Source organism: Mastigoproctus giganteus, chromosome 10, assembly GCF_048544385.1.
Source record: "Mastigoproctus giganteus isolate SK-2022 chromosome 10, ASM4854438v1, whole genome shotgun sequence".
NCBI classification, from domain to species: Eukaryota; Metazoa; Arthropoda; class Arachnida; order Uropygi; family Thelyphonidae; genus Mastigoproctus; species Mastigoproctus giganteus.
In genome coordinates this window covers 128,755,546-128,781,058 of record NC_143584.1, presented here as the reverse complement: position 1 = coordinate 128,781,058, position 25,513 = coordinate 128,755,546, and the positions used below count along the sequence as shown (strand labels likewise).

At 40.7% G+C, this 25,513-nt stretch overlaps 1 protein-coding gene across 1 annotated transcript in view; it reads left to right on the top strand.

Moving 5' to 3' along the window:
- Positions 1-13,269: 13,269 nt before the first annotated feature.
- The window catches only part of LOC150079282 (uncharacterized), an 850,343-nt gene continuing 838,099 nt past the window's right edge, over positions 13,270-25,513 (top strand). The window contains exon 1 of the mRNA XM_090383021.1: positions 13,270-13,740. Coding sequence (XP_090239147.1) covers positions 13,447-13,740 — 294 coding nt within the window. The 5' untranslated portion in view covers positions 13,270-13,446. The remainder of the gene's footprint in view (positions 13,741-25,513) is intronic.

The window sequence follows — 25,513 nt, the reverse complement described above, 5'->3', positions numbered from 1 at the left end:
ATTCGAATACTTGATCTTGTACCACTGCAGACATTGAAGGAGACAAAAAAAAAAACTCAGCTTGTTCATTGGACTTCCAAATAACAAAGCAGCATCTATATAGAAACAAATATCTGTTGTTGTCAGGTGGTAATTTAATTTTCAAGAGAAGTTAATTTTCTTCTCTGCCATGACCAATACAAATTGCATTTCGCATTCATTATTTCTGATTTATTCTCTAAATGATATTTTAGAAATCCGATTGCAGATATTTGCATAGTAATTGTGCACGCGTAGATGTATAATGAACGCCGTTCATAATTCGTTGTCTTTGACTTCTTTATGAATTAATAAGAAGAAGATTTGCTTCGAAGAGTGGTTGGCATCCATCTTTTTACTTCTACTTCCAAAGATTAATAAGTTTTTTTTGAAAATTGGAAATTAAGTTTGCCCCTTTTGTAGTGAATTTTAAAATTAAGCTAATACTTCATTCGGGGATACTCGTCTCTGATTCGTTGATTACCGCTTTTATTTGTATAATTAATGCAGTTCTTAATGCGTTTATCGTGACACTTAACTATTTCTTTTCTTTTACAGTATTATCCGTCCCAAAGTGGTGCTCCAGCAGGTACTTTCCAATCAGCAGCGAATCATCAAGACTCCTGGGTAAGTGGGAACTAATATTTTTGCTATTGCTATACACATTTGTTCCAAGCCTCGTTTTATAATAAATAATCATTAAGTCTGTATTATCTAACATTTGATGATTGCTAATGAGGGCATCAAACATAAACATTCGCCTTTTTTTCCCTCTTCTCTCTCTCTCTCTCTATCATTCATTCGCTGGAGTGTCCCTGAAAATCATGCATCGATGATTTTAAGCTGAATGCTTTTCCTTTCTTGTCATATTGAATTAAGAACGTAATAGCAATTACACACGGAAAAACAAGGACCGTGTTTCGAGAGTGTCTCCCTCTAGCGGACGCAGCGTGAAGTTTAATTGAATGTCATTTATGCGAAAATCTTGGATGTCCTGACAGCGTTTGTACAGCGATGCATTTTGCATATTACGTACGCGCGCGCGCAGAGGGGGAGGGGAGGGAGGGGGAATTAGGGAAAAAAATGGCACGCGAGGTGTTTTAAGTGCAGCCAAAATACCTTTAAACGCCGATGAAAACGCATAACGGTAAACGTAGGAGTCCATGAAGTATCAGCACGCGACATTTTAAAAAGGGAGAGAGAGAAAAAAAGAAAAGAAATATGGCGGCTAATCGGGTTCATATGCTGAGCATGACTAATACCGAGAGGGACATGCTTCGCTTGAAACAATGCACATTTCATCTCGTGAAGACTCACGTTAATTAAAGCGCGTGAATGATGGATGGTCGCAGAAATGGTACATGAGAGTGGTCGCACAGCGCGTGACATTGAACAAATTAAAAATTAGACTTTATCTGAAGCTACAGAAACTTGTTTTGTATCCTCCCCCCCACTCCCCGAAAAGGATTATTATTGTCTTAGTGACGTCAGAACTTCCTTCGGTACTCGAAATCAAGCAGATTCGGACCCACATTAAAATACCCCAATAATTATTAAAATATTTTTTATCACCAATCTTTAGTGCGTGTGGTTGGTTACTTTCCAAGTACCTTTCCTTCTGACTTTGCGAACTCAACACGAGGTCTATGCTATGAGTGGAAACGTTGATGGAAGTCGTTTTTCTGAAAGTCCATTGAGTAGTGTGGTCAGTTATTCGTGTCCTCGACTGATTCTAAATGAAACCCTAGAAGGAATTTGGTTTTAGGAACACAATGCCGCATGAGGAATGGATGGTCCAACAATTTTTTCCTTCTTATTCTTTTTCAGCCAAAGATTCGGTCTTTTTAGACGAATGCCATGTCTTTTGTAGTTCAGTTTTAGTTTCTGGATCAATGCCGAAGACTTAGCTTCATCACCAGTTACACTTTTCCACCCGAAGGGTCAGGTTCTTTCGAAATTTTCTCAAAAAAGAGTCTAATTGAATTCGGTTCTTCTTAGTTTTTGCTGAGATTTTTCGGTATGCTTTCTTGTCACAGACTTTCTTCACGTCCATTTCTGTTGATCAACGATTATATCTTACTTCTGAGGGTTTTATTTTGCAAATTGTAACGAGTTTTTGAAAAAGTAAAAGCTGGATCGTCTATCACTTTCATTTTCTCCTTTCTTCTTGAAATCTCGCCTCTCAAAGGTTGTTTTAGCATTTTATAGATATCCACGATCACTTTCTTCGATACCACTAATCATCTTGAATTCTCTGCTGCATATTTCCTCATTCATTAACTGATAAAAAATAAAACCCAACTTCTAATCTGCCAGAACTCGTTGTAACGAAGAATCCGATGGTCTAACGAGATCAGCAGCCATGACCGTATTCTGTATTTACGCTCCAGAAAGCTCAAGCCTCGCCAAAGTGTTGACCCATTATGGCTTCACACGCTATCAATGTTTCGTCATTAAATGATTTATGAGAGACTTCTGTAGCGTAGCAAGCGAAGTCTACCCCTAACTCGCCCATTCCCAGCAGCTTTCTCACTTTTCACGAAAACAACCAGCCACTGACGAATCCTCAGTTGGCTTCAAACTTCAATATATCAGGGATGGAGTAGAGTAAACTAATGGTACCATTTAATGGACATTGATTACCAATGTCATTGCAGAGAGAGAGAGCGAGAGAGGCTTCCTATATGAGTCCTAAAGCATCCTTTTGCTCTCTCAAAATATGTGCTAAGGATTTGACGTCATGCATCCTGGAGCATCTCGCATATCCACCCACAGTTAAAACTAACGTAAAATATCAACGATAAAGGTAAACCTAAGAATTTCGTAGACCCTGCTCTCCCGAGTTTCCCACTTTCTGTTTCTCTTTATATATTCTTTCATTTTCTTTTCCTCAGTCTGCAGTTTCTTGTTTTTCAGCCTGTTTTTCCTTTCCTCTTATTTACAACACGAAACCTGCTTCTCTCTCTCTCTCTCTCTCTCTCTCTCTCTCTCTCTCTCTCTGGCTGACACACGCTCTCGCCCGCATCATTATCAATGTCCCCTCTCACGACGACGACGTTCATCCACTTCTTAAAGCGGTCTTCTTCCCCCGAAGATAGCTGTCTCTCATTACCCCTGTTACCACGGACACCGGAAGAACTAATAGAAATTTAATTTGCGAGTCCGTTCACACACACAGACCCTGACACACGATACCGGCCGAAGATCACAACATCTCGCTGCTGCAAACACTACACTCGACTTCCCGTTCATTAATCTAGAAACTCGATCGGTCTGGATTCGCGTCATTCCTAGCTGGATTTCACCGCTTTGCGCTTTCTTGGTCAAGTCACGAATGACGAAACATTAAAGAAAGATAGTCGCTCTACCTTAGGGACTGCCTTAAGTTCCGAAATTAGTTTTCACTGGTGGGAGAATATCGAATCATCACCTTCTTTAACCCTCCCCTCCCCTCCACCGAAGGTGACTGGAATTGCGCAGTTTTGTTCATCTTCCTAAACAGCAATTAATGTTTTTGAATCGATAGATTTGTCCATCCATGTTTTTCAATGGATTTTTGGCCTATCGTTCATATATTTTTGCGAATATCTTTAGATATCTGTGTGATTGATATGAAGGTGGCTCCAACGCATCTATAAATACTGGACATTGCATATTGGAGCATTTCCAGTTTAGAAACAAATCAAAATGACCCTGATTGGTACATATTACTGAACAATCCATTGTACAAATCGATATAATCCAAAGAGGTATTGACAAGTGACAATTCAATTGTCATTAAACTTACTGGATCGTCTTTTACACTAACTCTTTGGAAACGGCTTCGGATCAGACGACCTTCGCCGATAACTCCCGAGAGACCTCATCGGTGATTTGTGACCCAGTCTAGTGCCACTCCCGTACACGTCGATTCTGACGTTTATTTCCGTGGCTTCGTATACCGATCGATCCCTGACAGCTTAAATCATAAAAGAACACGTGGTATTCACCACTGCACGCGATGTAGAGACAGCACTATTGACAACCGCAGACGAAATAGTTGATGCCAACTCGCGCTTAATCAGTGAGAGGTGTTGTGAGGGACTTCGGTTATTTTACACCCCTCAAATCTTCAGATTGCAGTGGGTTCCAAAATTTGTAGGCTCTTCTATCATCCGAGAAGTGGTCAAACACCTTCTCTGGATAAACCTCGAAGGAAAAATAGTTCCATTTCAGACCCGATTTTGTGTAGGATGTAGATCGAATGTCTAATGAATAGAGAAGTCGGTTGGCATCCTATTTCGCATGCTTCCGGTAATAAACTGCAAGATTATGTCTTAAATAGTAACGTCTGGTCTCTTTCTCTGAGACAGTTTTGATTTTCACAGTTTCTCCATCTTGCTGATACCACATTAGAATATAGATCGCTCACGGCATGCTGGTGTCATGGTGAAGTATGACCCCATATCACGAAATCGTCCTGGAGACTCTTAGAGGGATTAAAATAATTTCATCAATAACGTGGTGTCTGTGTTCATATACAACTTGTAAACCGACATGATGTGTATTAATGTCGTCGTATAAAACCCGATTGAAGTTAAGATGGAGACCAGTTGGGTTGTTAGGCGTGACAAATTATACTTATCTCTTGCACCATCTTCAGATTTCAGCCTCTTCTCTACCTTCCGAGCCTCTTCAAGGCCGTGCGATCCTCCCTTTCTTTCCTTGACTACTTTCTCTCCTCCTCCTTATGTAAAACAACCCCGGGGAGGGCACAATACAACAGGTTCGGTGGAATGTTTCGTTTTTTTATTAACCCGACGATCTGCAATACAAGGGATGGGCTGGACCATCAAACTTTTATCACCGCAAAGTGAAACTTTAAACGGTACTTAGGGGTCTAGGGGAATCTAGGGTACAGCAGCGTGTTGTTTCTGTTGTAATTTGCTTTGGGGGAGAGAAGATACGAAACTTTTATGAAGATTGAGTTCTTGCTTTCCTTTGGACATTACGATTCTTGAAGATAATTTATCGTTATAAAAAGAAGAAATGAGAGTTTTATGAATTATATGCATAAATGTCGCGTTCCCTACTGGTCCCTATTTGGCGTATGTGAAAATGTTCCACGATAAAGCCTCTGCCGTTTTGTGTTACAGAAATTTAATAAAATAATGAAGTCCAACGTGGAGAGATGTGGTGAATGCCAGACGACCGGAACTTGTCGTATTCGGGTGCATTTTTAAGCAGGTGTGTGTGTGTTCGCAGACCCATCTGCATCTTGTGAGGGCTGATAATCCTACTGCATCCGCCTTATATCGGCTAAATACAGCTTTGATTAAAGATTTTAGTGGTTCCTCGAGTTGTGGACAGCAAGATTCTTCTCCTTAGAGGTTCTGACAGTTTTTTTAGAATGGACTTTGGACATTCCTCCAGCTGGACTTTAGAAGTGTGGATTTTAGAGGTTCCCCCCATTGGAATTTAGAAGAACGAATTTTAGAGGTTCCTCCAGTTGGATTTTAGAAGAATGGATTTTAGAGGTTTCTCCAGTTGGATTTTAAAGGTTTCTCCAGTTGGATTTTAGAGGCTTCCATTTGGATTTTAGAAAAACGATTAGAGGTTCCTCCAGTTGGATTTTAGAGGTTCCTACAGTTTGGTTTTAGAGGTTCCTACAGTTTGGTTTTAGAGGTTCCTCCAATTAGATTTTAGAAGAATGGGTTTTAGAGGTTCCTTCAGTTGGATTTTAGAGGTTAATCCAGTTGGATTTTAGAAGAATGGATTTTAGAGGTTCCTCCAGTTGTATTTTAGAAGAATGGATTTTAGAGGTTCCTCCAGTTTGGTTTTAGAAGTTCCTCCAATTGGATTTTAGAAGAATAAGTTTTAGAGGTTCCTCCAGTTGGATTTTAGAAGAATGGATTTTAGAGGTTTCTCCAGTTTGGTTTTAGAGGTTCTTCCAGTTGGATTTTAGAAGAATGGATTTTAGAGGTTCCTCCAATTGGATTTTAGAAGAGTGGATTTTAGAGATTTCTCCCATTGAATTTTAGAAGAATGGATTTTAGAGGTTAATCCAGTTGGATTTTAGAAGAATGAATTTTAGAGGTTAATTCAGTTGGATTTTAGAAGAATGGATTTTAGAGGTTAATCCAGTTGGATTTTAGAGGTTCCTCCAGTTGTGCTGGCAAGATTCATCTCCATCTGGATTCGAATGGAGATGAACCTTGCCGGCCAAGTTGCCACAGAGAACTGCTTATTGCGACAGATTGTTTCTAAAATATTCTCAGACCCGAACAACATTTTGAAGGTTGCATGAAAGGCGAGTCTACTTCGCTTACCTTTTTAATAGACTTGGTTGAACTTTTGACCTAAAAGAATTATTATAAATATCGATTGCGGAACTTTTTAAACAAAGACTGTATGTGTGTTATCTGTTAAATCAACCGAATGTTATAAATAAGTGTTCTTAGAAAATTAAGTTCCAGTTCTTAGGATGTTTCCCTCTTAAGAAATCCAATTCATCTGCTCCCCAAACACTTTAAGATGTCTTCGCTGGTTTGCCTTTTTCATTTTAAATGATTCCATAATGCTCCCGCCTTTGGGGGATTTGTCTGCACGACGACGCGTTCACTTTCAGCGATTTGTCGTAATGGCGGACCCCACCCGACAGGATGCATATATTAGAGCTGGCGCAGCTGGACCCACCGGTATCAGCGCGCTGAAATATTCGCACCCCCTAAAGGCAAAACGGTTTACCTTACTGTAGGGTACGGTGTGATTGATTGCGCAAAGCTTGCTCCTCTCAAACCAACCCTATCGCTCTTGACACCTGGCTGCCCGCAGGTCTAAATACGGAGGTCAGAAGTCGCAATGATAGTTTAAAACGTGGTACCCTTAATTTAGGCAGATCCGTCCCCGTCGCCACCTCAAGAAGTAGCGAAAAAAAGAATAGCGGCACGATTAGCGTTTTTTAAATGTTCTCTAACCTTTCTCTCACTCTCCATCTATCTATCCATCCCCCGTTTTCTGATTAGCGTGGCATAATTTTGAATGTTTCGTCGGAGGCCACTTTTATAATCAGACTGTCACTAATGATCCCAGCCGATGCGATGAGAGGGCCCGTATACGTGACACTTACCCTTTTGCGGTCCCGTTTGATAAATCCAATTGAGAAAATTGGAAAGAATAAATTAACACCTTGTAGATGGCAGAAAAGAGACATTAAAGGTGATGAAGAGGTCGCTAAAAGATGAAATTGGGAGTGAACAGGCTTAACTATCCATCTGCGAATGATAACAGGACTCTTCAGTGAAGGCAAAGATGGTCAGGTTGGATGGAGGGGGTTAATCTCTATCTCTCTTTCTCTCTCTCTGATTTCGTCACATAGCTCGTGTCTGCCATGACGCCCCATCCTGCAAGAAGACTCCAATCTCGCCTCTCTTTCCTATTTAACCAACTTGTCCTTGTGTCCTTGTCGAGCAAATTGTAATCCCCCCACCCCGCTGTCCCACTTTGGCCGACGTAGGAGACACATCAGTGACCCTGACGTCAGGCGTTGATTGATGGCCAAAGTGTTCGCCTACTTTCTCGTAGTTAGTAAACTCTTGTAGCAAGGGATGCGTTAAAGAGGGAGGATGGCCGATTAGTTTGAATGCAGCCTCCACTCGCCGACTTTTCCCCCGCACTCTATTCCAAATGATGGCATCGGCTGCGAATAAAACAGCGGGCCTCCTTTTCCGACACATTTTCGGAAACCCGTCGCCTCTCTAGCGTCTTCCGCTCGACATCTTCGTGCTACGAATAATCTCTTTTTTGGCGTCCATTCCAGTGGAGTAATGACGACGGAAGCTGTGACGTCATACGACGATGTTTCTACTTCCGATGGACAAAAAACAATTTTGTTTGCCGATGTTCATTTGTCTTACCTATTAGACACTGAACATAGTATATGCGCATGCGCGCCCAAATAAGAATGTTGTTCGTTATCGATTAAATTTGCCTGGTCTATTTGGTAAAGTTTCACTTTGTCGTCCGGTACCTGTACTCCAGATCCCATCCACGCCAGCCCATTTTCAAACACCTAACTCCCAACCCACACCACTAAGGGCTTCAATGTACTCATGGGTGGAAGGAACATTGTTCCACACTACTGGAAACCAAGGAAAGACCAATGGACATTACAAAATTAAGCTTGTGGAATATTTCTTATTTAAGTGTTAATATTTCTTAGCTTCCCAGAGATAGAGTTTAGAAATCTTCAATTCCAGGACTTTTGCACCCTTCACTCAACTTGGACTGTATCAGTCTAAGAGGTCAATGGTTTTTCCCCTGTTTTACAAAGTTTGTTTTGTGTTCTATAAAGAAAAAAAAAAATCGTTCATTCTCTTGATGGTGACCAGAAGACTAAAAATTCATTGTGACTGGGTACGCATTGAATTATTATGGACAGCAGGATTTTCCGTGCCACATTGACGTGTGCCTTAGTTCACACTAACCACTAGACACGACCGGTCCAATAGGTATCGCATAGATCTGCATGATTACGACGAAAACCTGTGAGGCAAGCTGCTTGTGAGAATGGAGTTTGCAAAGAAAGGGTACTCCACATTCTCAAAAGAGCTAAGTGGAATTACAAGATTGCTATATGACATGAACGATCCCAATCGCCCAGTTGAGTTTTGTGAATGGTTTAAAGCGAAGATGGACGAGGGCAAAAACGTTTTGGACAAAGCTGTTTGGCAGATGAGGAATCTGTCAAGGTCAATGTTACAGTGACCCATTAATTGTATATGTTAGTCCCCCTGATCATCCAATTAGTCTGGTATGGTGTTCATCCAGCAACGTATTGGAACGTATTTTAATGGATACGTTATAAACATTGCACCCTCCAGCTGTGGGGAGATGAAGTAGTTTATTACCAACAGGATGGGGCACCTCCACATTACTGATAAACATCTCACAGACGAGGAAATGTAGAACGACCCCACGTTCACTTGATTTATCCCCACTTGACATCTACTTCTAAAGCTGTCCCGGCAACTGAATTGTAGTTGAACATTGTCTTTCGCCACTGTGAACAGTGTCTAGAAGCAAATATGGTGGACATCTACCAACAATTGCTTCTGTACACACAATAATAACAGGTCTGAGTTTTTTAATTAGGTTTATTTATTTCCTAAAATACGTGCAAGTTTATTTTGGGTACTCTGTAAACTCACTCTGTCACGGGTTCACTCTTCCTGGGTTCCTTGGAGGTTTGGATTTCTCTAATTTTTTGTTGTTCCTGCCACCTGACTTTACATGCTGTATTTCGGTAGCATTCTGTTTTGTTCTTGGTCCTCCTTCTTCTTCCCAAGGTCTGTATGGGGGGTAGAGGCTTTTAGGGTTTATCTCGACTAGTGTCTGAACCATTAGAGTTACTTCTTTTATAACCCCCCCCCCCCCATTCAGGACTGGTTACCAGATCGTATATCATGTTAACCTATCCAACCTTTAGTGAGATTCTTTGAGTTGCTGTTAGCATTTTGTCTTTCATTTTTACTCTACCAGAAACATGGCCTTTCGTTGCAGTCTGTAATTAGGGTGGCTCCTGTTGATTGTGATGAAATAAATAGTTTATTTATAAACGAAATAAATACCTCAACGTACAAGGCACGTGACTTTGTGTGTGAAAAGGAGTTTAAGATCGCTGTAACAGAAAAGGCGTCCTGGGAAAATCACATAAGGTGCTAATTACTATGACACGTTTGGGTGTGAATGCGGTGTTGTTTTCGATTCGAAAGTGCACGTTCGAAACAAAAGTGTAGGGTCGTACAACTAGATCTATGGGTGCCACCCATGAAGACACCCACACATACTCATGAACGCCCTAATTCCCTTTTATAAGTTTCTGGGATATTACAAAACAAAGTTTACTTCCCTCATGTCGTCTGCGATTGTATACAATGCCTTGGCAAAATATCAGGAACACTGAAAAAAGGAAATGCTTGTAAAAACATGTATAAATTAAAGTAACGTGTGAAGGGAAGGGTATTGCCATACTGGGCTTGAGAATGATTTGCCGAAGGTCAGCACACCCGCGTTGTTTTAAGTGTATTTAATCTTTACAATGTTTGTATATTTAATAATAGTTTTCTATACGCTGATCTTAATATATGTTAATTAAGGAAACAAAAAAGCCTTTGTAGCTTATTAAAGTGGTTCGAGTCTGGGTGGACTGTTTATGGCCAAACACCGGCTTGACAGAGTGTAGGACTTAATTGGGTTGTTATGACGATGGACGTAATTCTGTACGTAAACTCGACCAGGGGTCAAAACCCTTCTGGATGGAAACAAACCCGTGACTTCAATTTGTAATTTTCTAATTAATTTTAATTAGTTAAGAACTATTAAGACAGGGTGGGAAAATAGGCATTACATACCTACACGGTTTACGCCTTTGTAGGCACCTTGCCTTCTTTAAGAACTACAAACACGGGCCCACAAACTACGGATATCTTTGTTGGCACGCTATTAGAAAGCGTGCTTCAATATTTAAATTTAAGAAATGAAAAAAAGAAAACTGCGTGTGCTAATTATGGGATCTGAAATAGAGGGTGGGTGATATTTGTTTTATTACTCTTAATTTAAGTTATGAGTATTTATCCGTTGTGTATTTTGAGGGACTGTTTGGACAGCCGTTGATGTTAATTAGAAAAGGGAGGGAGGGAGGGAGGGAGGGGAAGAGATTTATATTCGGCTTCTCCACATCCAGATTCGATTCCGGCAACTCTCTTCTTTGTAAAGTGTTTTCAGGATGCGATATCAGTAACACACGATGTGGGTAAAAGCTTGTTTAAGGTAAGGCCATGAGGCGTCACTTATTGTATCTGTTCTAAGCCAATTTATATGAACATGGGATGAAAACAGTTTCCAAAAGAAAAAAAACTGGTTATACACCTGCCTGAGATCGGCTAATTACAGCCCCCAAAGGCAATGCCACCACCTAAATTATTGGGTTAGATGAGCTACTGCCTAGGGGCGCCAGTTTTTTAGGGCGCCTTCCACTTTTGTGTTTTGTTTTTTTTTAAATATTTTTTTCATAAGAATTTTTGTTTGTATTTTTTCTTGTTTTTCTATTGTTTTTGTTTATATTGTTATTGTTTCTGTTTCTATTGTTATTGTTTTTGTTTCTGTTCTAAAATTTCCATTGTTTGCAAACAATAAAATCATAACTTTACTTTTAAGATAAATTACGTACCCTTGCTCACTAAAAATATGCATTTTACCAACTCCAATCCCTTATAACATGTTGTTAGCCCTAGGGGGGGTTACAAATTTGTTAATACAGCCCCGCCCGAAGGATAGAATGCTTTATGAAGGGAATCGGACCGAGATTATATCGAACTGAGGACAGACACCCGCTTTATTTCATTACCTTATCTAAATGGCCCAACAACGGCCCTAAGAGACCGAGTGTTCAAGAGCCAGAATGCAGTAGTACACGCGTTAGAGATGACCACGGTCCAACCAGGTAACTGCTGAATGCGACTAAAGATTTTATTCGTTCAGAGTGATTAGTTGCTAATACGTTGCGAACTTTAAAGTTGTTTTTGCGTCATATGCAGTGAGTAAAATCCTCAGTATATGAGCGAGAGGTTGCTTAGGTACTGAGGGGCGAGTATTTTGCTGTTTTGTACGTAATATGAAGTTGCTAGATTTGAAGTCAAATCCATATCATTGAGGGAATCTTTTATTAATATACAGTCAGTATAACGCTCGCATTTTCAATCATTTTCACGTGATCTGATGGAAAACAAAAATAAAAGTAAAGTAGTTTAAAATATTGCATTGATGAGAAATCAAAAATTGAAATGTTTTCTTTCTTTTGTTCTAATCACATTCCTTTCTGTTTCTAAATGCATTCAGCTGTGTTGGACTAACGTGTAAATCCCCTACAAGTCTAGAAAGGTTTAGTTAAGTCCACCAACATTCTTCCAAAGTAGTGGAGCCAAGATAAGTCAAAAAAAAGAGCCCCAATAGGGGGAAAAAAATCACCATTCCACGCTCCTGCTTTCCAAATCCCAAAGTCCAGCGATGCGCATTTAACTGGATCGCAACTTCCAAAGTGTCTCCCCCCCTGCGTCCAAGGTGATACGCCACTGCCTCTTTAATTGACTATCTTAACCCGCAGTGTTCTTAAGAAAGCCTCGCAGCTCTTCCAGGCACTGGGATTAAGAAAATCTGCATCACAGGGATGGTGCCGCCGACACGACATAATAATGGCGGCCTATCCTTTCGTCTCCAGCATTGTCGGTAAAAACAAAGGACTTCGCCGCCTTTTCAGAAAGAATTAATTGTTGTCGATCGTCTTCGGAATGTTTAAGCAGAAATGAAGAGGAGGAGGAGGAGGAAGGTGGAAAGGGAGGGATGGAGGGTGAGGAGGGATGCTTAAAAGTTTATTGTACGTAAGTGCGCATGTTCGCGTGTGGGTCTGGGAAGGAGAGAGAGAGGGAAGGAGACACTAAGAAGGATTTGGCCCTCTAGCGGGGATAAAAATAAGAAAATTAGCGAAATCTTATAAAAACAACCTTATTAAATATCATCGTCGATTAATATTTATCCTTTCGAGAGGCGAGACGCAAATCTGACGTTCCTAAGGGGATTGTAGGAGACTCTGGGGACCTGTCGTAACGCCGGTAGCTGCCCCCCTTCCTCCTCCCCTACTTCCTTCCCACTTCTCTCCCTACCGGGCATACGGCATAGCACCGTTTGCAACTTCCGAACTGAGGAAGAATGAACTGGTGGGGGAGAGGTGGGGGAGGGAGATGGCGGGGAACGCGCGAGGGAAAGAGAGAGAGAGAGAGAGAGAGATGTTGTAGCAAGCACTTGGAGTTCTGCGCGTCTGTACGCACACGTGCACGAGCTGCCGGCATTGGATCTCGGCAGGGTTTGTGATGATGACAGACGCCGGATTCCGACTACCTGACAGAAGTGTCGTAGGGGCCAAAAAAATCCCTTAATTATCCGCGGACAGAGCAGTGCTCGGGAAGCCTACGGCAACCACAGGAGCACGCCGGCCGGGGCAGCCAGCTCGGAGTGTTGTCCAATTGGCGACTGCTCATGTAGAACAGGCGAGACCTGTACAAATATGCTCCGCCGGGGAGAGCAGGCAGGCGGGACTCCAGCAGTGCAGGGCGCAGTCGCGCGCTTAATCACTCGCCCGCAGAAATCTCACTGAAGGAATCGCGCTCGTCGTAGACCCTCCTTCGTTCCGAGTTGCTTGACTGGGAGTGTGTGGCCTACCGCGCGCCACTTCACAACACTAGCTCGACTCGAGACGTTCACTGCGTTCGTTCCGGCGGTGTTTCGCTGCACGTAACCCCCGACATAAGAAGAGAGTGTGGTGTGTAGTGTCTTCTGTACTGGTGTGACTGCTCCGCTAGCCCTGTGCGGGGCTGCGGACTGCTCCCTGCTCCGATGCAATCTTGTCTGGAATTCCACCATTCCAATGTGACATTCCGCCGCTTCTCCCCTTCGTCGCCGGCATCGCCGCTGCCGCATCCGATCAAGGAGGAGGACCCGAGCTCTCTTCACGTTTCGCTGTCGGACACGTCAGGAACCAACGGCGGTAGCGGCACACCTTCCGCTATGGGTCCCGCTTCCTGCGGTTCTGGAGGTTTTTATGGCAGCCAGCACTGCTACCTGGCTAGCAAAAAAGTGGACTCGCTGCCCCGGCTCGGGGTTCTCGGAGGCTCGCCCCCGATGTACTCGGTAACTAATTTTTTTTTCCATTCTTGCCTTTTCTTTTTTTTTTTTTTTTATTGCTGCTGCGAACCCTACTTCTTTTGGTGTTTGTTTTGTATCGCGCCGGGAACGCCGTGGGGAGCTCAATACGCAGGAAGGGTGATGAATAGGGCCGGGGTGTTTGCGTTTTTAGTTTGGTAAGTTCGCTGGCGTTTTGAAAAGGGAGAGGGGTGGGGGGGCGTCGATGTGTTTGTTTCTGGAAGTGCGAGCCGCTAAATGGGATGCGGGGATCATCGATCAGCAAAATCAACCAGACGGGACTCATCGGAGGACTCGTATTAGCCACTTTAATGGCGAAACCGGTCTTCGTGCGTGATCCTTTAATCGGCACCAATACATCATTGGGGAGAAGGGGGGAGATGTCAGAGTGCGTTGCCGTCTCCTCGGCACAGAAAGTAAGCTCACACATTCCTGCAAAGGTTATTTATTGGTTATTGTTGCCACTTGCCACCCTCCAACTTGCCCACATCCAGCAACGCCTCAATGTTTGGCATTCAGAATCGAGACCCGCACTGACAAGCATTTGTTAGGAGAGGCGAAATTCCCAGGTGTGTGGTACAGGCAGCTGTTCCCCGAGCCAGTTCTCTGAGGGCAAAGATGGGAAGTGCTCGAATACACGTAACCATGGTGATCAGCATTCCACCGTCGTTTTTATCCAGTGATATCTTTGGAAACGTCCATTGGAATGGCCGTTGCATGTTGGGCTTTGTCCATGCATTTCACTGCCATATTAAAAGGAAATTAACATTCTCTGGAGATAAGAGGTTAAATCTGCAACTGGAGAACTTCCAACAGCAACTGTCATTCCTCAGAAGCCACAAATATTCGTTTAAATAAACGAAGAGACCTTTCTGTATTTAGGAGTTATCGTGGCCAGTTTTGTTCTAGTCAGAGAAACACTGCCTTCTATCAGTCTTCACCAAACTGCTCCTACTGATTTACACTCAATTTTTCTCTTCTTTCCGATGCCTGGTGTTTCCATCTCGCTCGGGACAGCATGCACTGGCTTCCTCTCTTACATCGTAACGTTCGCTCCTACTCACTCACGTGCTGGCCATAGCTAGTGTCTCGTGCTGGTGGAAACTTCGGTGTTCGCGAGACCTGCCTTTCGTTCGAAGAGGGGAGGGAAAGAAACATTTGGGGGGAGGGGGAGTTTTGCTGCCGGGGAAGAGGGCAGAGTGGGGGAGAGGCAGAATTCACGACCGATATCAGTGAAGCGAAATCCGTTGGTAAATATCGTAAGAGTCGCTCAGGGATAGGAGCGAGGGAGTGTGGGTTAAGGTAGGGGAGAAGGGATCAGTGCTTGCCTCGCGTTAGGAGATTGCAGAATGAAGACTCAAAGTGGTGAGAGTAATTGGTTTATTTAAAGGGTGTTTCATTCGTCTGGGAGGTGCAGAAAGAAGGTTGAGACAGAATTGGAGCATTCGGAGAAAAATACCTACACGGATGGAAGGAAGAGGACAGGGGAGTGTGAAGCAATGTTTTCATTTGTGCTAAAGTGGAGTCGCATTAAATCAGTAGAGGCTAAGGAGAGGACTTTGGATTCTGTTTAATTGAAATATTCAACCCCATCTTTGTTGGATTCGGATTGGCTTCATTTTGCTCAATGGAGCTGAAAAATGTCTTCAAAGATGGCGTGCATCCACAATTGAAAAATAATGTTTTAATGAGAAATAAATAATGATTGATAAAAGGCTTTGAAAATTGGCTTTCATTTCCACGAATTTTCGATTATCCATCAGGGCTGTTCAAAGACAGAAGTAGTGGCTAATTGATTTCCTTTTTTATATAAACTTGGTATAAGAATAAAAAATGAATGATATTATACAATAATTAATATAATAAAGCAATATTTAGACCACGTCTGCAGCACACACACCAAACAGAAAAATGTTTGAAAGTGATATTTATGTTTACTGGACAGTAATGTTGATTAGAGCACAGGTGTGTCTGACAACACATCCTTTTCCATAAGCGGACGCGCACAGTTATCTGTTTGCTGACCATAACGCTGTCGAGGTTTGCTCTACTCCTCGAAACTGTCGCCCGCCACTACCCATTTCTCCCGTAGTGGTGTCTAAAGCAAACACTCACGTGAATAGCTTTAATATTGATGACCCGAAGGCAGGCACCACACAAACCACCTGCGTATCGTCGGAAGGTCCGTTTTAATGGGTGTCACATAATTATGTTCGCAAAGGTGAGTTGTATGCACGGTACATAGACATTGGAAGGGGGGGGAAGAGGCATTAGTAGACTTTATAGCATAGGACGTGCGTAAGAGAATATTGCGAGGAATAAAAACAAAAACAGCTTCCGGGCAGAGCCGGGCGAATTGATATCTCAGCCTAAATATTGTATGAAAAGTTGATCTCGGAGGGTTGAAAAACAATTCCATATTTGGTGAATTTGGGATATATAAAAAGAGCTGTTTAGTTATTAAATTGGGGGCTTACCTTGGCAGAAGATAAGCCCCCAGTTTAGTATTCTGGGGAAAAAAATAGATTGCGGAACATATTTTTTTAAATACTGTGTATTTTAGGTGTTTATTCAAATATTTTACTCGATCTCAATCTGTTTTTAAGGAGTGATTTTTATTTAAAACCTTTCTAAGGTATTTACCATACCTTGGTTTAAGAATCATTTGACGAACACTCTCTTAGAAGACAAATATCTTATCATTCCGTTTGTGGTAGAATATTCACAACTGTAAGTTTTCCTAAATAACTGTAAAATGTATTTAGAAAATCAGATCTAATGGAATGAAATATGAAATCTTTTCCTTGGATGAAATGATATCTTTAGACCACGTCTACAACCCACAAACACACCAAAACAGAAAAATGTTTGAAAGCAATATTTATGTTTACTGGACAGTAATGTTGATTAGAACACAGGTGTGGCTGACAACACCATCCTTTTCCATAAGCAGACGCGCACAGTTATCTGTTTGTTGACCATAACTCCTAGTAAGCTGCCTATTTGTCTGGAAAAGGCAGGAAGGCATTCTGTAATGTATGGTCTGCTGACCATAACTCCTAATAAGCTGCCTATTTGTCTGAAAAAGGCAGGAAGATATTCTGTAATGTATATGTTGAGCAAGTTTGAATTCCACAAACACTAGAAGATTTGAAAATTGCTCCTGCACTAAAAAATTTTGTACTTATTATTAGAATTGCTTTTTTTTTTTTTTTTTTTTTTTTTCGAAAAATGGGAAGCTTTATTCAGTTTGTTATCCCTTGAACATTCAGCGATCTTTCATAATGTCTGAAAATTTAAAATTTTAGACTTTCAAAGTTTTAGGTAAAATATTTAAATTTAAAATTAAGGATTTTGTCGCAATTTAATATTTGTTCCTTAAATATGTTTATTAAGTCTAATGGTTAAACCCGGAAATAATAATATTATGCATTATAATCACGAATAAAGTTAAATGTGAATGTCGGATTTTCATTTAATTATTACGCTGGTATAATAATTCTATTAGCTTGAGAGAATAAGACGGCTTAACCTGGAAACTGGGATATCTCAAATAAAATCATTTGATCACTTAATTTCTGCAAAGTGATCTTCAGATCACTTTGCAGAGACGTGAAAGTTTAATTTATAAAAATAACCGGCCAGGTAATGGTAGCTGGTAAGGAACTGACAAAGTCCTTCAACATACTCTGCTTCTTTGAATGAATTGAGTCATTGGAAATGCAAACCATCACCGTACTTCCCAAGTTGTAATGAATCGATCACTGAAGCCAACTGATGATTGGCTTCCTTCAACAGATGTTCTCTGAGGGATTTTGAACCACCGAGCAGTAGGGCTTTGAACTGACAATGAAAAATTATTAGTCCTTTTTGATCAAGTTCTTTCATTCAAAGAATGTGTTGAACATTTGACTTGCTTTTCAAATACGAAAATTCCACAGCTTTCAAGAAAACAATTTCATTTACATTAATGTTAATAGGCAGGTTAATACGGAAATGTGATTGATAAAAACATTAAATTAGCCGGCATTTTCTAATTTCGACAACTGAAGTGGTACAAGACCATTCTACGTCAAATGGAAGGGAAGGTAATTAAAGGATCATCACTGGGTTTCAAAAGAAGATTCTACTCAAATAAGAAAAAAGAAAGCAAAGCTAGTTACTAGGTTAATTCATGGTTTGATGGTTTGTAAACAAGAAGAAATTTTGGGATAATGCCCATGCCGTACTATTTATCTATTTTTTTGAATGACATTTCAAAGAAATGAAGCACATTTCACAGATTGGTATATTATTCAGCTTCGGACATCGTGGGTGTGAAGCAAATTTATTTTCTGTTACAAATCCGATATCGCAGCCATAATCCCATTATCGTGGACATGGTCATCACTGATAATGCCGAAGATGGGTTTATCTTTAAGATATGGGAATTGAAGTAGGCACTTTGGTTTCATCATGCGACTGTTGTTCCTTATACACCATTCTTGAAATTATTTAGCTTTTCCACTTAAACAAAGAGTTATATCCATCAAAATCTGAATTCATGAAGTTCTCACGCATTCAGGATAATTTAAAATTTCCATTATGCTGTATTCCATCTTAAAGGGCCACTCATTTGAAAGAAAAAAAAAAGGTTCGAATTCTTCTTCAATCCGTATACAAACTGGCCTCAGACACGCAGTTTACCAAAGTGCCTACTTCTCATAGCCTTGGAGTTAATCGAAAACGCTCTCAACTCCATCTGAAGAGCTGACCTAATGAGTTAAAAAAATAAAAACGTGTGTAATCGGTATGATACATAGCACACATATATCCTATACTGCCAAAAGTTATGGGACACTTGGGATAAGTGTCTGCTGACCATCCTGGGAAACTCGTGGGCCAGGGATTCCATTAATTTTCGTAGGATATTATATACGTAATTATAAATGCACAATTATGAGTACAGTCAGTCGTAATAGACCCATACGTGGAGGTGGGCATCTTTGATTTCTTGATCCTAAATCGGACTCAGGCAAGCAACTTATCGAATTATATCTTATAGGTAATAAGTCCAGCCTTTCTCTTCTTGAGCTACCCCTGGACAGCTTTTTACTAGAAATCTACACACTGAGGTTAAAAGCAAGACATGCGTCCCTGCTTATGTGGTACAAAATGGCCGCTTAACCTCAAGTTGATTAGAGAATTTATATTTATTTGTATTTTTTGTTTATATTTAGTAGGTGTTGCAGGTGATGTTCCCAAGCTTTCGGGTTCCATAATCTATTACAGTCATCTTTAATAAACTGTTCAGTTATATGCAATCAGATTGTCTCAGGATAGTTTTGAATTTTTCTTGGACTATTCAGCACTAATTTCTTACGTGCTTTAATGGCAGTTGTCCGAAATAACTTTGTAATATATCCACTAATAACTTATGTCGAGATACACTGATATTCCAGTGTTCCAGGCACGTGGACATTAGCGGCAATGAGAAGACTGATCGAGCTGCAAAGACTTTAATGAAGAAAACATTTTTGGTTTCTTCCTTCTATAGAACTCAGATCAGTCTCTAGAGAAAAATAGAAGTCACGTATTGGCGAATCTGTGGAGAGACAGGCATGTAATAAACTGCGCAGAATCAAACATGTCTTTGCATGTTGGATTCCAGTTTTCAACCAAATCGACTGGAAGACGTAGTTCTTGCAAGGGTGAGGACTGGATCCATTGTCATTACCCGCGGATATTTCTTAGTAAGAGGTGAGCCTCCAAAATACCCAGACTGTAAAATTCACTCACGGTATGGCACTTCTTAGTGGATTGCCCATATCTTGAAATCCATCAGAAATGTGTCTTTTCCTATCAATCACAGGGTATTCATTAATATTGTCTGGGCCACTTGGGAATAACGAGTTTTGTAATTACCTTCAGAAAATTGACTCCATCATCGATGGAGGATGGGCGATGGATCTTTGCCATAATTGCCCTTGTATCTTAAAACCATTACGACAATTTTCGCATGTCTTGAAGAAATGATTCTCGCTATTTGTGACACTTTAAAGAAAATCTCGAACCGAAAACTCCCTCGCTTAAAGCGTATTTATCTCGAGTACATTCAAATGAACACACGTCGTCTCAAGAACAGGGGCTTTCTTAAGGACGACTGTGTAATGGTCAAAGTTCGGTGTAAACTGGATTGTAAGACTGCGAGGGAAGCGCTTCAGCATCTTGGCCGGCGTTTTTTCTCAATTAATTCTCTTAAATTGTGCGCCGGGTCATTATAATTGTATGGCTACTGTATTGCCCACCTTGCATGCAAACTGGTGTTTTACTTTTGGGCATCCGTTGTTAGTTACTTTAGCGGCACTCTAAGTGCGTCATCACACGCGATGTCAGTGGTGCGCGCTGCCTGCTGGAAGTAGCTGGGTAGGTCCCGGCGAGCGTGGTGGTGCCGCCGAGTGAATCTCTACTGTTTTCAATCGAAATTCCCAGTTATCATCTAATGCTGTCGGTACACGTGTTCGAAAGCGGAATGGCCCGTGCGTCGTCTCTCTCTTTCTCTTTCTCTCTTTCCTTCACCCCCGCGAAGAAGCGCGCGTGATCGGACGGAAGAATGTCGCCTAAGCGATACACGGGCGAGCGGATCACGCGCACGTTGCGTCGGCGGCGGCGACATCCTCCCATCTCTAGCGAGCTGTACGTGATGGGAATTTGAAGAGGTCGAGAGAGAGAGAGAGAGAGATGGGAAGGGGTGGGGGGGTCGGAGAATCTATTCTGGATCATCGTTATTAGTAGTGCAGCAACCAGCTGACGGTGTTGCCACCTGGTGAACCCAATGTCATCCGTCCACAAACCTGTCGGACGGCTTCTTCAGACTGTCGGGAATCGGCGATCACTTATGCTCTCCAGATCAGCAGAAGACCTTGAAGCTGAAATTTTCATACCATCCGGTGTCATCAGAGTTCTTTTCGACAGCTCCTTATTTGTTGACGATGCGGCCAGCTCGAATAACTAAATAATACAATGAGTGGTGGTGGTGGTGGTGTTGCAGTACGTGATTCGCAACGTCTTTGTCGGATGTAAAAATCTTTTAAATTCTGGAGCGAAGTTAAAATATCGCCCTTCTGGTGCAAATAAGTCAATTGTAGATATTTACATTGCTTATATTTGCATAATGATTATCATCCGCACACACACAAGAAGATCGAATTTGCCGGAATAAATGCAATTGAGATTCACGTTTGAATTTGAGATCCATAAGAATTATCTCGATGCTTGGCGACTCGAGATATGAGAATAATACCGAAATTCCTTAGCCCGGAGTCTTTTAAGTAACTGTGATTTTTACTTTACTCGCAATTGTGTGACTGGAATGAAATCTGGCATTGAGTCGCTCGCACAGGACTTTCTATAAAATTAAAAGTATTTTATTCACTTCGGCTTTAATTTGTTTTCTTTTATAACCTGTCTCGATGTCCAAGAAACCCCCCCCTCCCCCCCAACAAATACTGAACATCTCAGATTACATAATTCTAGATGGTTATGATCGCAAGCCATTACCGGACTGAGAATAAAAGGAAACATAGATACCATCTTAAGAAAGAATTAAGGGCGTCTGTTGATGGCATTTATTAAAAATACAATAAGGAACTTTTAAAATAAATAAACGAGTAATGTCCTCTAAAGAACCTTCATTTTCTCTCCACCAACCCTGCTGGAACTTCATAACAGATAACCGAACTATTCAATATATAAACAAATAATCTTTGTCGCCATTAACAACAGAATGTAATACGTCATTCGTGGTCTAGTTAAGAAACAATTATTGAAATGATTCATATGTAAATGATTGCGTGCGAAGTGTCTCGAGATTATGTAACCCAGCAGAATCAGAGGTACGGTTATACAGTAATAAGGAATGTTAATGCGCATATCTTTACTGGTATACATTAGTGGATAATAGTCCCTTTGTGAAGTGCTCGCTTTAGTTAAAGATGCCTTTCCTACGTTGGAACACATCTTTTAAAATATCCTTCAGACCACACTCCAAATTCTCTTGAAATTTTTTCTAAACCTCCCGTTTTGCCAAGACTGTCTTACAGAATGTGTGTTATGAGTTTGGGCATTTCTTTAAGAAGAATCCAATCATCCGGCCAAAGGTCTTCCTTTTCAAAATGTGCCTGAGTGCTTCTTCAGTTTAATTCTAGATCTCTTAACCTTTTAACACTTTCTTATGAGTTTCTTATTGGTCTTATGAGTGACTGGACCTTCACTTCAGTTTTTCTCAGACAATCATGATGTAGTCATAATTCTTGATGGTGTCATAACCTCATTCCCATAAAGTTAGTTTAACTTCGGAATTTTCTTGCTTGCACAGTTGCCCAACTTCCTGCTGTCCAAAAAAATAAACACGATCGCTCCTTTCAAAGCCACAAATGGAAAAGAAAAATGTACCACTTTCACTCCAATATCTTCTTAACAGACTAATTCAATCCTTGCACAAATATTTCCGCACGAGACCGATCCCACCCTGCACAAACGTCACAATAAAATCGATCTCATTAATCTATGGTCACACATTGTGATGTGAGCTGTTTTGACAGCAATCAGTATTGATAACTACGTGGACTCGTTGCCAATAGAGAGGAGAAAGAAGGGTCTTCCTTTCAGAAAAATTGGTTGCCTCCTGCGACGATACTCTAATACCATTCAGTATAAAGATATTTTTTGAGAATCAATGCAAAATGTAAACTACGTATTTCAAGGAAACATTCAGTGTCCTCATGAAATTCTCAGTGTTTTAAAATTAACAAATCTTTTCCACTTTTCTGCGCCAAACCGAAACAAATCACCCTACTCAATGTTGGAGCCTTTTCTAATGTTTTTAATAAACCTCAGGTCTTTCCTCATTTTGAAGTGACGAAAAACTCATTTTTTTAATAACAGAATTCTATCGGAGGTGTCATTTTACAAACCATTCCACATTGCGCTGATTTATACATCAGTAAATCTAATCCAGAAATGTAGTCCGATAGATATCCTAAGTGCAAACGCTAACATTTTCGATTTGATTTTTTTTAATCACCCCCTTGGGTGTTTCGTGCCCTTTTTGTCAGATCAACATGATTTTCTGTCTGCCTGATTAAGAGTTTCGATCTTAATGCCTTTTTCTTCACATGAGTTACAAGTTGGTGTTTATCATCACCAATACGAAAAATGAACTTTATGGATCTGAATTCATTGCCCAAGCTGGATTATTCAATGGCTATCCAGTATCATCAAGAGTAGTGAGTAGCAAACGTAGATAGTTTTTCCAGCTGCTTTTCTTATCTTATAAGATAAGAAAATGAGATGGTGTTATTTGGATAAAATAAGGAAATATATTAATAGCATTAGTACATCCAGAGATTAGTAATTAGGTTAAAATTGATCAAAAAGCATCCTAAAAAATGAAATCTAGCGTGATTATTGCCCATCACTTTATGTACATGTCGATTCAGTTTATTTAAGATAATACCACACTGGTGGCCACCTAAGTCCTGGTTTCTAGCCACTTCAGAAATTTGTAATGCATTGAGGGCCACTGTTTGATCCTGCCTAGGTTGGAGATTAAGCTTCTTGATTGATACTGGACCAATGTACATAGATGACGTTTGTCCCATATATTGTCATAGACACGCAGTTTATTGGGATCGCTTTTGCGTTGGTTGTAAATACCAAGTGTGTTGGTTACCAAGTGTGTTGGTTACAGAGCTTGTTCAGTGGAATGTGGGTTTGCTGATTCTGACCACGCATGATTCTGGAACCTTTGGTAAGACCTTTGACATTGGGCGCGTCAAATCCGCAACTGGGATTAACTGGATGACTTCGTCTAAATGAACTAGTTGCTTGTATAAAACATAAAAAGTACACCATCCCAGGAAAACGTTTTGATAAATCTTTTTAAGTAAATTGAGGTTAATTATGCGAAAATGTTTCAGTTTTCGTCTGTGTTGGGTAGCTTCAATGGAGACGCTCATTAGAGGTGAGCGTAACAAACGTTAATATGCTTAAATGGTAACCTGCCATTCTATTAAGTCAAAGGAGTATCCAATCTAGAGTCGGAGCTATTTGACCCTGTACGTGTGGGGAGCTGCAGACTAAAGTGTAGAGAAGTGGGCTGTATGCATCTACGAGAGTTTTGCATTGCCAGTTTAGAACATCTAATATTTTCCAGCTCTTACCTGATAACTCACGTTTTACCATGGATCTTTGTCTTCATTTTGCAAAAGTGGGGTTACAATGTGAAATTCACTCCAACTGTTCTACTAATCTATAAGTATTCTTCTCTTTTTGATTATCTGCGAGGTAGCACAGTTGCATCGCCACTGTTCTCCCCACACCGGGTGGCAAAGGTCGGGTTTGAATCCCGTCAATGACACGAGGAACTTTTGTAGGCTTTTTTTCTCCTAGTTGTTGAGTTAGCCGGTCTCAAGCGTGGATAGCAAGCTTTTTATCCTGAAAAACAATCAAATCACCAGAGAACACACGAAATTTATGGATATATCACACATGTGCAGATGAGTTAGTTCTCCGGTTCTCCTAATACGAATTTTTTCTTTATACTTTTCTTTCCATTAATATCAATTTCTATAAAAAGATTTCTGAAAACCTTTTCCTTGGATAATGTAATGCTTTTTTGCTTTATACAAGCGACTGGTCTCTCCAGTGTTGGATGAACATGGGAACATTATTTGGCTGTCCAACCAAAATATCTAATTCAACGTATTGTGAATCATTAAAAATTAATTTTTCAAGTGAATACAAAATACTGCAAAATCTGTTTAGAGCAAAATATCCATAGTTTCGATCCAAGCGTGTTTGATACGGTCTTCATTTTCAGTTATTAAGACTGGTCAAGAAATAATCAGTCAATGAGTTATTAAAGTCCTCTATTCCAGTTGCATATTTCAATTGTAATACATTCGAAGGCTAGGCTTTGTCAACGTGGTCTTTCAAGCAGTCCCATAACCAAACGTCACTAGGATTTAAGTCGGAAAAGACTTGAGGTCGACTCATATGAAAATCCTAACAACAAGCCTCGTCCAATATGATTGGTTTGGCTGTTTTATTTCCTCATTAGGGATTTCTTGACAAGGACCCCCTTCGATGGCCTTCCATCTTTGTGGAATATGTTTCTGTCAAGAACGCCTCGTTCACCCAATTTAAGCAAAACAATACCTGAAATAATCTTGGTATAGCTTTCCACAGATGCCGTAACAGTTTTGAATACCCCATTAACTTCTTCCTCAAAGAACCTCGAAGAGAGCACAGTGGTTACAATCTCCGTCCTTCCTACCCCTGGTGAAAAAGGCCAGAGTTCGGATCCCGTCGATATCTTGAGGAATTTTAATCGGCTTTTGCACAATGTGATTGAGTAGTTAGTGTCAGGCGAGGGTAACATGGTTTGCTGGACAAAAATTCGAATTCTTCTTCCAGCAAAACAGGCAAATTGATCACAGAATGCACGCCTTTTTTAGACTCTATATTGACACCTCATAGCCTTAGTGTCTTTGGCACTTAAACACACACAGATATGACTGCCTCAAAGAAATATGACGTAACGTTAAACGATATGTGACTTGTCATCATGGAGTCGAGTTTCAAAGCAAGTGTGTGAATTCTCCTTTTGTCCAAATGAATCATTTGTGAATACTGACACTGCCATGAAGGTAGAAATTTGCTTTCCATCACATATTAGCTATTTATTGATCTAATCTTGATAACCAAATCTTAAAGGAAT